Source organism: Pelodiscus sinensis, chromosome 16 (assembly GCF_049634645.1).
Source record: "Pelodiscus sinensis isolate JC-2024 chromosome 16, ASM4963464v1, whole genome shotgun sequence".
NCBI lineage: Eukaryota > Metazoa > Chordata > Testudines > Trionychidae > Pelodiscus > Pelodiscus sinensis.
Genome location: NC_134726.1, coordinates 6,397,109 through 6,414,856, shown reverse-complemented (window position 1 = coordinate 6,414,856; position 17,748 = coordinate 6,397,109). Strand labels below are relative to the sequence as shown.

At 43.7% G+C, this 17,748-nt stretch overlaps 1 protein-coding gene across 1 annotated transcript in view; it reads right to left on the bottom strand.

The window, feature by feature from the left end:
* The window catches only part of RBFOX1 (RNA binding fox-1 homolog 1), a 2,643,423-nt gene that overhangs the window by 2,596,830 nt on the left and 28,845 nt on the right, over positions 1 to 17,748 (bottom strand). Inside the window, exon 2 of the mRNA XM_014574331.3 lies at positions 16,206 to 16,279. Coding sequence (XP_014429817.2) covers positions 16,206 to 16,264 — 59 coding nt within the window. The 5' untranslated portion in view covers positions 16,265 to 16,279. The remainder of the gene's footprint in view (positions 1 to 16,205; positions 16,280 to 17,748) is intronic.

Sequence of the window (17,748 nt, the reverse complement as noted above, 5' to 3'; positions counted from 1 at the left end):
TATTCCTCATTCTACGAGGAAGAACGCCTTTTTGCAAAATAGCTCTTCCACAAAAAGGTGTGTGTGGATGGGGAAGAGGGAGTTTTTGCGCGAAAAGAGGAAAAAGGAAAAGCAGCGGTGGCCTGGTGGCCAGTCTGTACATAGCAATCAGAGCTTACTTGCGTGAGAGTGTCCAAGCATCTGGATGCTCTCTTTCGCAAAAGCGCATCGCTTTTTTCGATGCACTTTTGCAGTGTGGACGCGCTCCTGTGCAAGAAGTTTTTGCAGCAAATTTCTTCCGATAAAAGCTTCTTGCGCAAGAAGGCTGCAGTCTAGACGTAGCCTGAGTGAAAGTTGTTTATAGCCTGCAGAAAAGAATTAAGCCCCTCTGGAGCTATCCACAAACATCTGGAGATGTTCTGCACAGAATATTAGGAGTAAAGGCCATGATTTTTACAAGTGAGGGCCTAAGTTAAGTTCAATGTAGCACTTTAAAGACTAACAAGATGGTTTATTAGATGATGAGCTTTCGTGGGCCAGACCCACTTCCTCAGATCAAATAGTGGAAGAAAGTAGTCACAACCATATATACCAAAGGATCCTTTGGTATATATGGTTGTGACTACTTTCTTCCACTATTTGATCTGAGGAAGTGGGTCTGGCCCACGAAAGCTCATCATCTAATAAACCATCTTGTTAGTCTTTAAAGTGCTACATTGTCCTGCATTTTGCTTCAACTACCCCAGACTAACACGGCTACATTTCTATCACTAAGTTAAGTTCCTAAGTTCATATTTAGATACCCAGTTAATATCCATATCTGTAACTTGAGACCCTTCAGGTCTTACTTCAAAGGTAAGGAGAACTCACACCCATACTGGCACTGCAGATACTTAGCACCTTTGAACATCAGACCCAAGTTGTCAAACTGCTGAGCATGCAAAAATGGAGGCACCCAAAATAAATGGACGTAGTTTCCCCTCTGTGAAATATGGTAACACCTGACTGCTTCAGCTGTGTAGGTTGGTACAATAATTAGACATGGAGATAGGCCAAACAGGATGAACGGTTTTTAAAAAATTGCTCAACTTCCAGAATGAGCGCGCGCACGCACACACACACACACACACACACACACACACACACACTTACTGTATCTCCCAACATACACTACGCTACCTTCACTGCATTCCCTAACCATTTGTACAGTGCACCCATCCGGACTAATTAGACAGAAAAAAAAATAACCTGCAGGGATAAGAATTCTGTCAGCAGAAGCACAGACAAGCATTTACAGCAAGTAAGGCAGGAGCTGGCAACCAACCGGGATTATTCCTCCTTCCCCTTTTCTCAGCAACCCTCTAACACAGAATACATAAAGGACACTTCTATTCTGGAGACACCAGGCCACAGCCACTTGAGGTCAGGGAAAAAGAAACGGCTGGGATAGACCATTCAGAAATTCAGCCACTGCAAGCAAGGTTCTTTGGACAGGGATGACATCAGTGTCCAAATGCTGTCTACCCATCCGAGTTGGAAAAATTAGTATTCTTCTCCTGCTTGCCTCAATGCCTCCCAACCGCTCCTCCTCCAGCCTCATTCCACCGGCTCTTCACACTCTCCTCCTGCAGCTGTAATTGTTCTGCCACTATTGGCTACAGAGCTCAGGTCATACTCCATTTTGAAAGGTAGGGTTCTGTTGTAGCAGGTTCTCACAGTGGGGTTATGCAGCTTTCAAATAAAGGTATTTTCATCATTAAATACAGGCTCCTTGTGCCTTAGCAATGCACCTCCTGCCTTCCCTTACCACGCTTACCCCCTGCCTCCATGTCCTTGCTCTCTTCCTTCAATTTTCTGCATAACTTAATCCCTCAAAGCCGAACCTCACCCAATACACTAAGGCTGTGTCTACACTGGCCCCTTGAATTTCCGGAAAAGCACTGACGATCTACTATAAAATCATCAGTGCTTTTCCAGAAAAACTATGCTGCTCCCATTCGGGCAAAAGTCCTTTTCCGGAAAACTGTTCCGGAAAAGGGCCAGTGTAGACAGCACAGATTTCTTTTCCGCAAAAAAAGCCCCGATTGCGAAAATGACAATCGGGGCTTTTTTGCAGAAAAGAGCGTCTACATTGGCACGGACGCTTTTCCGGAAAAAGTGCTTTTCCGGAAAAGCATCCTGCCAATGTAGACGCGCTTTTTCCGGAAATACTTATAATGGAAAACTGTTCCGTTTTAAGCATTTCCGGAAAATCATGCCAGTGTAGACGTAGCCCAAGAGAGAAATAATTTTGAACACACACACTGTTTTCAGACTCTTCCATTGCTCACTTTGATTGTTATTTGAGCTGGTCAAAAGGTTTTCTGACAACAATTTTCCATTGGAAAATGCCAATTCAGCAGCATTAAAATAGTCTAGGGCAAAGAATCAGGCCCATCAAAATTTTGGACAGAAACCAGACTGGCAAGCTGGCTGCTTTCCTGGCCACCTACCCACCTATCTAGCTCCTGGAAATTTTGTTTCAATTCTCCCAAAGCAGATTTTTTTCCTTCAAATATTCCATTTCATAAAATATTTCAGAAAGTTTTGTTTTGACACAAAAATTTAAACAAATTTTGAATTTCTTTAAAACCAGGAATTTCCTTTTTTTTTCCTTTTGCACCAGCTGTCTATATTCTATTTCTTTTCACAACTCGTTCAGATCTTCCGTGCTGATATGGTCTCTTGTTACGTATCTTACGTTTCTCTAGCATCTAACACTATGACACCCTGATTTTACTTAGGGTCTCGAAGCACCACTTCAGTTCACTCAGTCTTGAGTTAACTTTTATACTGGGGCAGTGATCTTACACAGAGATTTCATACCAGGATCAGGGCCTAAATAAATGAAGTCATTACTACTGGCAGAGGATAGATAAAATGACCAGTCTAGGATAAGAGACATTGCAACAGCAACATTTATTTGTTCCTTTTATTCAAGCTAGCTGTGCTCTTGGCATAAGTGTTACTGTCAGTCTCACTTTACTGAGTCACCTTCAACCTCAACTGCATAGTTTAATAGCTAGTGCTTTTAGCGAAATTCCAACACTTTTTTCCTTAAGTGTCAGTATTTGACCTTACATTTTGAAAGAAAGCACTTGCTACCAAATGAGCATTTCCAGATTCCAAGTACCATGCTCCTACCTTCTGCTCTATTTACAAGACTAAGTGCAATCAAATAATGCAATAGGCATAGCTTGCTCAGTATTAGCGCCCACTTCAAATAGGTTAACCAAAGTGAAGATCTAAATCTAAGAGGCAAGGTGTTTTGAAGACTGTATGACTTGGTTTCCAAGTTATTTAGACTTCAAACCATCACTAAAATTGCAAGAATATTGACAAAGAATAGAACAGCCCCAGAAGTTTTGCCAAAGCTCATTTGATCTCAGGCTAATTGTTTAGTATAGTATAGTATAGTATAGTATAGTATAGTATAGTATAGTATAGTATAGTATAGTATAGTATAATTCAATCTTCACATTGCTGTGGTTTGCAGTGTTGCTATTGCTTTGTTAGTCCCAGGATATTAGAAAGAGAAGGAGGTTGAGGAAATACCTTTTATTGGAGAAAGTTCTGTTGAAGTTCTGAAGAACTCTGTGTAGCTCAAAAGCTTCTCACTCCCAGTCCCACCAACGGGATTGGTTCAATAAAAGATATTACCTAGCCCATTTTATCTTCACATCAAGTATTCAAAGGCCCTGTACTAAGGCAATCAGTAAGCAAGAACTGAAAAGTACCAAGACTGACATTCCAAATTTACTTTTAATCAAGACCTAGAGTGGACTAGTTGGACCATCCTGAGGAGCCTCTAACTGTAAGGCAGTGTTTCTCAAAGCGGTCCGTGGGCCTTCTCTGGGAAAGCTGCTACCAGGCCACTCCAGTTTACTTACTTACCGGCTCTGCAACCACAGGAAGCAGCAGCTCGGGTCATGCAGCTTCCCGCTGCAATGGTGAACCACAGACAATGGGAGCCACGAAGCTCCGTAGCTGTGGAGCTGGTGAGTAACAAACTGGAGTGGCCTGGGAGCAGCTCTCTCAGAGAGGGTCCGCAGACCACTCTGAGAAACACTGCTGTAAAGGGACCCACAGAATACGATGTATGGTCATATAATGTAAACAGCTTTCTTTACAGAAGTGTGGAGTTATTTTTGCTGGTATCCCAACCAAAAGTAATGCCCATGAAGCTAGTATTGCGAGGAGTGGTATGGGCCATGCCTACACTCTAGGGACCAAAGCAGCATAAATATACCAGCATGCGTGCAATTGGGGGCCCAATACAGGGGCACTGAAATCTGGGTAGAAGTGGGAGGGGGCAACTGAAGCTGGAAGTGTGGCTCTACCCCCTGGTCCTCTTCTTCCCTATGGAGTCCCATCCCCTGGCCAGGCCAGAAGCCGGAGCTGGGCCACAGTAAGAGCCTTCCACAAATCTCAGGCCACTGTGAGGCACCTCAGACTCTCCACCTGCCCTAGCTCCCCATCACATGTCCCCACCCCTGGGGCATGCCATCCAGGGCAGGAGGAGGATCCCAGGTGCACTACAGCCGGCCCAGGCTGCACTCTCCACATTCCTTCACACAGACTCTGTACCAGTCCTGCTGCACCTGGAAGTCCCTGCACCCAGAATTTGCCTCCTGCTGACTGGGAATGATTAAGCTCCATTTACAGTGATGGAAAGCGCTAGTGCCCAGTTCTCTCTCTGCATTACAGTGTGCCACCAGCAATTCTGGTTTCAATACACATGATGGGTAGAAAGAAAAGAGTCACTCCATGAGAGAATTCCACCTCTCCTGCAAATTGGTTGTTGGCCAGTCCTTTTCCTTTCAACATTACGCTCCCCATTTCCTCCCATCCCCACCTCGCCTGCACGCAAATCAAGCTGCACACTAGGAGTAATTCAAATACTAGAACAACAGGGAATCCACCGACTGTAAGAGAGGGCTTCAGTATGCACACTGAAATACCACCACAAGAGCAGTAAGTGTCCAATGAGATACATAAGCACACCTCATTACCACAGATGTCCAGGTTTCAAGAACAATAGTTAACCTCTCCCTGGTTCCTTTTTGCATACTGGCCTATTAACCTCTTTCTCCAGTCACTATGCAGATATTTGCAATGAGTCATCCAGAGCAATCACTAGTGTATTCAGAACAGTACCTTCTCTGAATGGAGTAATTGGGATTCATATCTCATCATTAAAAACAAGAGCATTCCATCCTTTTCACCTCATTCAGACTTCTCGTGACATTTCATGAGCACCATAGCAAACAATAAGTGCTTTTGCTTGTAGCCTGTCAGCTGTAAATTTATTTGTAATTATTGTTGATCCCTATGCCTGGCACCTATAAATTACTCTGATATCCTTTTTGCTCCATATAACCATAAGAAACCTCATTTATCAGCTCCACAGTTGGTCTTGGGTGCTTTGTACAAGATTTATTCTGGTTTTACATTTACTTATTACATTAAGAATATGCAAATTATTTTGCAGTGCCTCATCAAGTGCCAGTCTTGGGCATTTCACTTTTAGACCTACTTTCTCCTTGCTTTTCTTCAAGCAAAGACTCAGATTTAAAAAATTTTCTCTGTGTCAGAACTAGACTTTCAATGCAGAGGATTCTTTATGCATTGTACACAACTTTTGCCTCAGTGGTTAGCAAAACCCTCTTCCACTTTACACAGCAATTCAGCTACTATGTCCTCCTCATTAGCTGAGGTGGCAGCTATTACACACAGTAATAATGCTAGAGAAAAAAACAAGCAAAACCCCAAAACACAAATCCCCACCATTGTGCAAAAAGGTATGTAGTGTCTTTAGGTGCCTTTTGCACTATATTGTCCATTGAAAAAATTTCACCAGGTCTATTCAAAACAGCTCCCAAATGCCTGCTAACACTCAGAACAGCTTATGTGCTACCAAAGTGCTATGATGTCCATTTTACAGACGAGCAAATGAAAGTACTGAGCGGCTGAATTATTGAAGTTTCAAGGGTGAAATTCACTTTAGCCAAGGGGGGGCAGCACTGAGTCTATGGCTGCATCCCTTTTCCGTAAAAGGGATGCAAATTAGATCTATCGCAATTGCAAATGAAGCGGGGATTTAAATCTTATTTTAAGAGGGATAAGGGATCTTTCAGAAAAGGCTTTATTTTCCGAAAGATCCGCGTCTAGACTGGCGCTTTTTTCTGGCAAAGCTCCGAGCCGGAAAAAAGCGGCAGCCATTTTTATGCTAATGAAGCGGGGGGATTTAAATCCCCGCTTCATTTGCATTGCGATAGGTCTAACTTGCATCCTTTTTATGGAAAAGGGATGCAGTCTAGACACAGCCTATGTGTAAGTGGGATCTGAAAGAATTCTTCCATTACAGCCAGCTGGAACAGGCAAGAAACCCTGGGTGTGTCTATGCACATACAATTTGCCCCTGCTTTCCTTACATGTGTTAGCTATTCAACAGATAGAGTGGCATTTTGCTCATTGTAATCAACTTAGCTAGTGCTGGGTCACAAATTATGTTTAAATTAAATGCCAGGGAAGCTAAAATTCAGCTAGCAGAAAGAATCTTGCAAATGCAGGGGCTTTTCATCACTCCATGAAGGTCAGAGATGAGGGAAGACTGGGGTCTGGAGTCTACCTGGCTTCCCCTGTTTGGACTAGTTTGACCTGTTCCCTCCCCACTGTTCAGTGATGCTAAATGGGCATCTCTTCTTATGCTAATTGTGTTGATGTCGTGTTCTTTTCAACCCAGCCCTCAAATCAGCATTTAAGAGTTACATGGGACTTATGGTGGGCCTCTGTATGGGTGTGAATTTCACCTAAAGAAAGTCAGGGGCAGGCTTGCAATCAGGGACACAGTGAGTGGGGTTTTCCAACAGCTTTGCCTTGGCCTGATGTTGCTCCTGTTGAAAGCAATGAGAGGATCCCCACTGATTCCAATGCAAGTAGAGTTGGGCTAATGCAGGGTGCTTTTGAAAATTCCACCCATGGCTGCCTTTTGTGGAGGTGGATTCGGATCTCCCCAGCTCATTTTTGTGGCTATGGAGATAGATACAAATGTTGTATTTAGAACCCTTCACATTTGCAGAACTCCTCTTTACAGCTGCAGGTAACCGGATATCTGCGGCTCATTTTTGCAGATGCGGATACACAATTTTGTATCCACACATGGCTCTCCATATCTCAACAGGGAGTATCAAGAAGGAAGTGCCATATAATGACAGCTCACTTAGATCAGCATGGGGTTGAGTCTGGTGGAACACACACTGAGGAAATGCAATGGATCTCAGCTCTTGCCACCACGTGATACAAAACTGCTCCATGTAGAACCTTCCAGTGAACAACACAGGCTCTATAGCAGAGGTGGGGAAAACAACAGCCTACAAGCCAGACCCAGTCTGCCAGAGTTAGTCCCTCAGTGCCTCCACAAGTACAGGGAATCACAGCTCCCATTGGCTGTGGACATCGTTCCAGCCAATGGGAGCTGCAGAGGTGCAGATAAATATAGTGGCAGCGGCCCAGCAGGGACTAACCCTGGTGAACCACCACCATTTTATTGTCCACCTCTGCTCTATAGCCTGCATTCAGGGCAAACCAAAGCACCTATCCAAAGACACGCAGTATATCAAGTGCTTGTACCCAAGTAAAATAAGGGTAACACCACCAAAATCAGTGGACCTACACTTGTGTAAACTGGTCCAGAGAATGAAAAAAAAATCAACTATAACATTTAAGTTTATCAGGTAGCTTGGCATCTCTTACTGCTAAACAGAAGGCAGATGGTCTAGAGATAGGATTGAAAATGAATTAACATAAATGAAAACTTAATTTTATATACTTAGTTTACTTATACTAGCTTCCACTTTAAATTCTGCATCACATTTTCCTAATCACTTCTAAAAAGCTTGTAAATATTTCATTATCCCTTGTTAAAATGTTTTATGTTCACTGACAAACATTGGAGACACTGATTGTATTGTTTATAGCTTAGAGTGAACATGACAGGAACATCTCTATTACTAGCTTGTTTATATGACAACTTCCAACCTTTGGACTAGAGGGGTCTCAAATAACAAAGACTCCCATTATTCATAAGCTTGAAGCACTGCAGCATTTGGTAGTGCCCTGCTCCCTGGTGTGGTCTTCATTCCCTTCCTTTAGCTTGATTCAGCCAGTTAAGAGTTTGTCAGAATTTTGAGCACAGAAAGCCATGAGATGAGACCTAAAATATCCATGTGTGAAAACAGCCTAAAGTGTTTTGGTGGAGGGTAAACTTACTGTGAGTTGAGTGAATGGTTTTCTGTTTCCTGAATATTATTCCATATTTTGTTTGTGTGGGTGGAGGATGCAGCAAAGCTCTGGCCATGTCCTGTGGGTCCTGCACTTCTAGGTGGTTTTTATACTTCTCAGAGGCTCACTGTGACCCTCCACACTGCCTCTTACCTTTTCCAGAGGCCAGGGTCACAGCTTACTGAGTCATTCTTATCATTGGCAAACTCAAAGGATTGGGAGGAGATTCCTCCATAATAGTGGCCTCCCTTTCCAGGAGCAGGCTCTTTAGTGGGGTGGGGTGGGTTGGGTTGGGTTGGGGGGAACCCCAGACTCACCCACTACTCTGAGTTCTGGCCCAGGGACCCTAGGTAGCAGCAACTGATGCGCTAGGTCTACACTGGCAGCTTCTTGTTCAAGAACATCTTGTGCAAAGGTTCTTGTGCAAGAAGTCTTGCGCAAGAAAACATCCACACTGCCATGTGCGAGCTGTGCTTTTGCACAAGAGCACCCATGGCAGTGTGGACGCTCTCTTGTGCGAGAAAGCTCTGATGGCCATTTTAGCCATAGGGCTTTCTTGCGCAAGAAATCCCTGCCGAGCGTCCACACTGCCCTCTTGCGCAAGAGCTCCTGCGCAAAAGGGCTTACACCTGTTAAAAAAGAGCATAGCTCTTGCACAAGAAGCCCTCTTACCACACCGTACTGTAAATTTCCTTGCGCAAGAGCAGGCGGGCAGTGTGGACGCTCTGCAGATACTTGTGCAAGAACAGCCATACTTGTGCAAGAAGTGTAAACATAGCCGTCGAGTTTTTCCTCTAGTCCCAATACAGCAGCTTTTTCCCTGGGCCACTTCCCCAAATGCTCCCCTAGTACCTTCTCCCTAGTACCTGAGCAAATCTTGCCTGCTTCAGCACAAACACTTTCCTTTCTCAGTCCTCCAGTAACACACATTCTCCTCTCAGTCCTTCGCTTTTCCCCTCCCTCACCTGGGAGGAACCTTTTAAAGTAGCCCATGAAGCCGTAATTGGCTGCAGGTGCCTGATTAGCCTGCTACTTCAGGCAAGCTCTTAATTAGCCTCAGGTGCCTGCCTGCCTTGGTTGCCTGGCCGCAGTCTCAGGCAGTTTATTCAGGAAACAGAAAACCATTAATTCAGTCTGCCCTCCATCAAACTGTAGTTGCCAGCTGCCCAGGGTCTGTCACAGTGTGTACACACACACACACACACACACACACACACACGTTCACCTTACTTTGGTTGGCACAAGTATTAATTCTAGACTGGTCCTCTCTAGTTTGAGGCAACAGTGGACCTGGCTGGGCTATTAAATGATCAACTAGGTCTAGTCATCCTAGACCAGTGGTCCCCAATACGGTGCCTGTGGGTTCTATGGTACCCGCCGAGTCATTTATGTGTGTCCACCTAGTGACCAGGGCCAGCCTGAGCCATTCTTGCACCCGGCGCATGCGTGGCCCCTAACCTGGGTGCACAGTACATGCACGGCCGCCGCCCCAGGCACACGGCACGTGCACGGCCCCACCCCCGGGCACCCGGCAGCCCCAAAAGGTTGCGGACCACTGTCCTAGACTATCCGCGGTGATGCTATCCTTCTCAAGGCATCGTTTTGACTTTGTTCATTTGAAAGAAACGTTTTGCCCCTACCTGCTTTGCCTTCTTCTTTATTTAGTTTTCCCTTGTGTTCTCCAGAGCAGAGACCATTTTGTTTGCCGGTTGATGCAATTAGTCTCCACAGTGGCGTGAACCATGAAAGCGGGAGCATGCAAGCTCTCAAAACAGCATTCGCTATGAACTAGCAGGGGGCACACACATTCAAATGGCACAGATAAAATTATTTTGATGAAAGGTTTATGGTGATGCATCTCAGTGGGGGACCTAGAGGGCAGAGCTTCCTACAGGATTCCCTTGAGGACGGAGAGGCCTGGTGAATCTGAGTGGAAAAACATTAGTGTGTTTTCCTTTATACATTTCAGCCTCCCCAGGCAACTTGGAAGATCGTGTGTTCAGGTTTCCTCATCATCTTACTGGGTACTATGGTGGGGACAGTGTGATAGAAATGATCTGTTTCACCAAGGGACTTTTACAGTTCTTGTATCAGACTCCACAGGCCTCATTTTCAGAAGTCCCAAACAACCACCCCAGCACTTAAACAGAATGGGATCCTTTGGGGGCTTAGCATTTTTGACAAGCAGGCCTTGTGTCTGGCATCCGACCTCTCAAGCAGAATGGACAATGTACCTGGGTAAACACAGCCCCATCCTGCCCACCTGTGGTGATGCACTAAAGATGTGCACCTCCATGGATGAGCTCCAGAGAGGTTGTTCCCCATTTCTAGCAACTTCACAGCATAAATGACTCGGCGGGTACCATAGAACCCACAGGCTGGCCCTGGTCACTAGGTGGACACACATAAATGACTCGGCGGGTACCATAGAACCCACAGACCTGCCTTCATGACTGCCTGCACCCAGGAGTTGGATTTATGCTAAAAGGGAGCCTATGGAAGGAACACTCCTCTGCTAATGTGTGTCATGAACTATTATACCCTTTTGAACTTATCACACTCATCAATGCTCCCATTCAATAGCTAGCAGAACATGGCAGGACTTCAGCCACAGGACAGAAGATGTATGGTCACTTCAGACCACCCTTGATGAAAAGATTCTCGCTTATATTCTGCAATTAAACACATGGTTCACTTACAGTGTAGTACAACCATTGCCAATAGGGAAAAAATAATCAGAAACACGCCAAGGTTTACGCCTCTCAGGCATTTGGCCAGTGATGCCGTGAGAGACTCTTGAAGTCTGCCAGCTGTTGTTTACTACACAGAATGGTCTATCAATCTGCATTTCAGCACCTGCCATGACTGACCGGTGACAGCCCAACGTCCTACTATCAGGATCATTTGACAAGACATGCCTGAGTCTCTAGTTGATACCAACCTTTATTCTGCTTCATAGTGAGTTAAAGGCATGCAAAGGTTCAGGGAGCATTTGCTGTCCTTTCTAGACCACAAAGTGGTAGGGATGATAGATCCTTGTGGACTTCAAGACTCAGGGAACCTTTTGGAAAACTACTGTTCACAAAGGACATTTTAACCTCCAAGATGATCCAATTACGAACCACTGCCCAAGCAACGCAGGAACATGTTTTCCTAGCTAAAAGGGAGCATGTGCTCCATGCTTGGCAGAGAAGAGCCTCCATTACCCCAATGCTATTGTGGAACAATCAGCGTGTGCGCTACTGTGTTCATGGTCATCCATTTTTTTCCATCAGTCCTAAGTGTGAGTCCAACATCATTGCATCTAGAATCAACCTTTCCAATCTGCCATCTTCCAACAGATTTGAAGCTGAGCCTAACAAGTTTACCTATCCCTAGTAGCCTGCATTTCTCTGAACCTTCGGCTACTTTTTAATATTCCTGCTACCATGCCATTACAATGGTGGCATTTCTCTGCCCTTAGCTGTACCATGAGAAATCCCCCTTTCAAATCATACCGTCTTGAGTTAGATTATTCCTGTTTTATTTTCCAGTGCTATATTAGTGTTTCTAACCAATTCTGGGGTGGTTTGTTTAAATATTGTTTGAACCTCTCTGTTCCGGCAACATCCATGGAGCAGCATGATTTTAGTTAGCCAGATGTCCACTTAAGGGTGTGGCCAAGTTTTCTGTGGTCCCCGAAAGTTTTATTTAGAGCCACCAGTCCTGGCTCTCAGCGTTTCATACTGCAATTTAGCTCTGATTTACCCTTAAATGTCTTCAGAGCCCAGTAAGCAGTGGAAGTGTTGGTAATGCTGCTAGACAATATTGATCTCCCATGGTTTGGCAAATTCTCTCATTTAGCCAGTCAGGTACCTAGGGTGCCGGACTAGAGAGGTTCAAATGTGTCTAAATTACTTGTCTGGGTACTGAATGTAGTTGCAAATTGAATGGTGGAAAGTAATTGTGGTCTTTTCAATTGTCCAGCCACATTAAGAAAACAATGTCTGTGGAATATACTGTCTCCATCTTGGACAGTGGTCTATCAAGCAACTTTCTTTTAGTAGGTTTATCAAAGCATCCATTAAAGGTGGACAACGACTAGCTAAGACTATAGGAATGGTACACTGGCCTTCCGGCTGAGATTTTCAAAGCAATCTAAAGGTTTCAATGTTAAATGGGAATTGGTAATCAAAACCTCCTACAGGATTCAGATGTCAAATGCCCACCTAACTACAATAATATCAGCCTCTGGTTTTAGAGGAAATACAAATTCTTATCTGTAAAGTGGCTTTTATATTAAAAGATCACAAGCCAAAAAATCTGTTACACTAATATATATTTAAAAACACAAGAGACCCCCGATTTGCAACACGATTGGTTCCGGGGGAAGCGTCGCAGGTCGGGGGCATCGTAACTCGAACCCACATTTACAATAGGCACCGTGCACTGTCGTAAGTGCAGGGCGAGGACATAAGTCAAGGGTTTCCGGCCCCTTCCGCACTTACAAAAATGGTTGTAAGTGCAGGGGAGTCGGAACTCGGGGGGTTTCAAGTCAGGGGCCTCCTATACAGTAGAATTTCTCCAGATTTACACCACTGTACCGCAAAGTAGAATCTTGCTTTTAGGTCTATATTTCCCCAGCTGTCATTTTTTAATTTTTATTATTAAAAAAAAGTCCAAGGGATGATTGTTTCAGGAAACCACCACAGTGGTAAAACCACCCAAAACAAAATTAACAGCTCTCCCTCTTCTGAAAGAGTATTTGAAATAGCCAAATAATTCAGCAACTTCTGCATGGGCATGAGCTTGGTGGGAAAGGGAAGGTGGTCTTGCATCTATTCCCACAACAAAAAACCCATCAACAAGAAAGACGAACTTTCCTTGCAAGGTAACAAGTATTTGTTGTTTTAATGGCTCACGACTATTAATGATGGTTCCCTTAGGACTTAAAACTTCACTTATTCATTCAGAAACCTGTAGCTGTTCACTGCCAGCAGGGAAGAATTTAAGCAAATAGAATTCCATGTTTATACAGACCAGAGGAAACTTTGAAGCTCTTTTTGGCACAGATGCACATATTTTAAGTCCAGTCTTTCTTACTGGGCTGTGCTCCTAGATAATTTGACTATATCCTGTAAATTGGATAAGCATTTATAATATAGCACTTTATTGTCTGTTCTTGTGCCCTTTGGGGAAAATTCTGCTTGCATTTTCAGTGGCAAAACTTTCAAGTCTATACATTATAGTAAACTATTGATAGGTTATTGCTTCTCTTGCCACATTAGGGTACATCTCTACACTGTCATGCTATTTCTGAAATAGCTATTCCGCATCTTGACAATGCTATTCCAACATCCCCGTGAACCTCATTCTGTGAAGATTAAGGGATATTTCAGAATAGCAATTTATTTTGAAATTTGGCGCTGTATAGACAAATTATGAAATAAGCTATTTAGAAATGGACTCAAAATAAGCTACACAATTTGAGTAGCTCAAATTCAGTAGCATATTTCAAACTAAGGGTGCTGTGTAGACTCACCCTTACTGTCTAAGGCCCCTTACTCAGAAATTTACCTAATTATAAGCATAAACTTAAGCACATGCTTAAGCATGTTCTTAGAGAAGCCTTATTCAGCGTATCAGAGGGGTAGCCATGTTAGTCTGAATCTGCAAAAACAACAAGAAGTCCTGTGGCACTTTATAGACTAACAGATTTATTGGAGCATAAGCTTTCGTGGGCAAAGACCAACTTCATCAGATGCAGTGGGTTTTTGCCCATGAAAGCTTATGCTCCAATAAATCTGATTGTCTATAAGGTGGCACAGGACTTCTCGGGTTTTTTTGCCTATTCAGAGTAGCAGAAATCAGATCAGTTCAAGTATGTAATAAATAGCAAAGAGATTTGTGAGTATTCTGTTACTGAGCATTTATATGGGATAGTGTTCTACTGTCGTAGACCACTTTGAATTGTTCTGGCCATAGGGCTGAGCTATGAGGTTCATATTAAAACTATCCTAAAATAGGAAGACATTTAGATCCACCTGTAGCATAAGGGTTTAAACAAATTCATCAGAGGCTATACAGCAAGCCCAGGATACTGGGCCAGATAGACTCTCATGTTCTCATTTGCTATAGGTCAGCATTGGGTTTATTCAACTAGAACTGGCAAAACGTTATGTCTGACATCCCCACTCTCACCACATACACACATCCACCAAGCAAAAAAAAAAAAAAAAAAAAATGCAGATTCAATTACATCAAAACGTTATGGGAATTTGTGTCAGTTTCAAACAGTGTAGGGGAAAAAAAAAAAATCATTCTGACATTTTCAAAACAAAAGATTTCAAATTGTGTTCAAAATAATCTTGTTTAAAAGTTTCCTTTACTTTACTAACAATATTTTTTTAAAATGCCTGACCCAGTATTTGGGTTTTTGCTTTGAGCTGCACAGGTCATTAGACCTAAAAGATCTTTCTCCCCCGGCTTTTCAGAACTGCCATCAAACCTAATAAATTCCTTATTTGCCCAACATAAGGACTTCAATCCTGTTTTCTGGGACTTAAATGCAGCACAGGGGTGTGCTGGGTTTCTTTGCAGAGGTACATTTCCTCCACAGTGCCCAAATCCAGGCAGCCAATGCTCCTTCTAATTTTTGCCATCCATGTGTAGAATAAATTGTGTTATGTGCACTGCTGTATGTGTGGAGGTGCACCACCAGTAGAAACACATGCTGCATGCTGTGGATACCATGGGCACTCTGCTAATCAGTTGGGTAGCATCTGAATCTCTCCTGGATGGCTGCTCAAGCGCTCAGCTTACAGGGAACGCTGCAGGCAGCATGACTATAATTTAACATAATTAGCCACGAAGCCTGAGATCTGTAACGTGGTAGCTGCTCAGGGCAATTCGTGTAAAAATTCATTTTCACTGTTGCGCAAGCCAGGCCAAAGGTGTGGCAATATACGATGCGTGCTCATTTCAAAGCATGTGCTACATGGTATCTTCATTACACAGGAAAACAATATTATTAGTTCTAATGAACTAATTTACAATCCTCCTGATCTGCTCCAAGACTTAGAAAGGCATCCATTCATATTTTACAAACCAACAAAGCTTCTTTAAAAAGGTTCACTTTTAATTTAATATTGCTAAAATTGAGTCTTTAGAGTTGGGTGGAGGTGATGTGGCTTTTGCTGGCCACAATGCCTCCTGCAGATCTCAGAAGCAGACACAAGGTGGTTTCTGGCAACCAAAAGCCTGTTGAGCTACTAGAGCTCAAAGGGTTAACTTCCCATCACATCTAGACATGAAAATAGCACTCTGGAGTGTCAGCCTCCAGCTGCTCTAAAATTACTCTGGAGACAGTCTTGACCCCTCCCCCGCCATGTCATCTAGAATTTGGAAGGTGCCAAGATCGGTTCACGCTTTGAGCTGCTTCTCAGAAGATCAGCAGAGAACTTGGACCTCCGTCCGAGAAGGAAATATTTACAAACCCGACAACCCAGGAGTTGTTGACACTTAAAGCACAGCAGCAAGGCTGCGTCACTGCAGAGCTACAGGGAAGAGGGTACCTACACCAACAGGACAATTCCCAGTGGCATAAATAACCCAACTCCCTGAGAGGTGGCAGCTAGGATAACGGGGGGAATTTTCCCACTGACCTCGCACTGTCTACACTGCGGTTGGTTGGCTGGCTTAACTGAGTCATTGAGGAGTGTGACTTTTAGGGATATAAACTGTTTAAGACGTTAACCAGTTAAACACTATGTTGAACCAGTTAACTGTGGAGCAGCCTGGCCAGGCCTTACACAGCACTGCTTAAGCACCAAAAAACTGTAAAAATCTGAATTATCACAGATCGCGGAGGTTTTATTGATGTTCGCAATGTCTTTCTTCCACATTCTGACCTTTTAGCTAGTTACCTCTTGTACCAAAGACTGCCCCTTCTCTGCAGTACAGGCCTCATGCTCTGCTTCTTCATTATGTTTCAGGATAACTGCAACGACAGGTTAAAAAAATGCTGAGAAGCGACTTTTTCCTGTGGCAATTTCCTCCACTTGGCCATGATCTGAAAGTCTTGGATCAGCTGCAGCTGGGAGAAATTGCAGCAACAGTGACCAGGAGAAAGGCTGGCTTGCTGAAACTCTACTTAGTGAGTATTAACCATATGCAATAGCTTGTCTGGCTCCTTCATAGGAAGGAGCTCAGGAGAACAGTGCATAAGCAAATGCACAAATGATCTTTTTGCCCAAGATTAAGGTTCAAATCCTCTGCGATGTACCCAAAGTCTTTTTGGCTTTGTTTTGCTACTCTGTACTCCTGGCCATATGTCCTCCGCCCTCTCATATCCTGCCATCTGTGTCTGAGCCCTAATAATGTACTGGCAGTCCCAGATCTTGAAATTTCATTTATCATTAGATTTCATGCTAGCGCCACGCTTCAGAACTTGTGGCAGCAACAGCTGCCACACATTGAAATAAACTTATTTGTATTACTAAGGTACTTGTCTGAAGGAGCTCAGACTTTGGAGGCTCTGATTTGTTCTGTTCTCATGAATCTTTGCACCAAAATCCATTTTACAGCTCTGAGTTACGTCCCAAACTCTCTAGTGCATCCACGAACAACTGTAAAGCAAAAAGGATGGTAAGAAAAGTAACTGGCAACTCAAAAACAGTTTGACAAACGGCTCTACAGAGCCCTCAGTAAGCAAATTCTTTTTGCTATTTCATCCTCCCAGGTGCCTCATCCTTCTTGATAGAGCAGGAACAGATCCTAATGTCACTGCACTGGAAACTATCCTCATTGTTGCTGGAAACGTGTGAAAGTCTCGTTAAAGGGATTACGGTTTACATTTTTTTTTCTTAATTTGTTGGACTCTTCTAGTCACACACACAGAAGAGACCACCTGCTACAATACACAATCAGAGTTTAGAAAACTCCCACACACACTCTTCATTCCAGACAAATCTCTCAATCCACCCCATCACTCAGAGCCTAGAAAAGCTAGATAGGACTTGCAATTTGAAGATCCACCAATTTACCTTCCGCTGGGACACTGAGGGTACGTCCACACTGCGGCACTATTTCGGGATACGTCTGGTATCCTAAAATAGCATTTTCTGGCTCTTTACAGCACACCCGTTATTTCAAAATACATTTGAAATAACAGGCATTCTAGTCTGATATCCCAGTAAACTTCAATCCACAAGGATTAAGGGACTTGTCGGAATAGCGGTCTGTGTAGATAGTCTATTTTGAAATGTGGTGCTCTCTCGAAATAAGCTACGCAATTCGCATAGCTCAAATTGCGTAGCTTATTTTGAGCTAGCGCCACAGTGTAGACGAACCCTGAGAGGCGACAATTTCCTGACTATTGAAAATGCCTTGCCAATGGGGAGAGCGAAGCAAATCCTAGCAAATCTGGACTGACAGCATCAAGCAAAACCAGAAAAGTTGTCTCTGTGG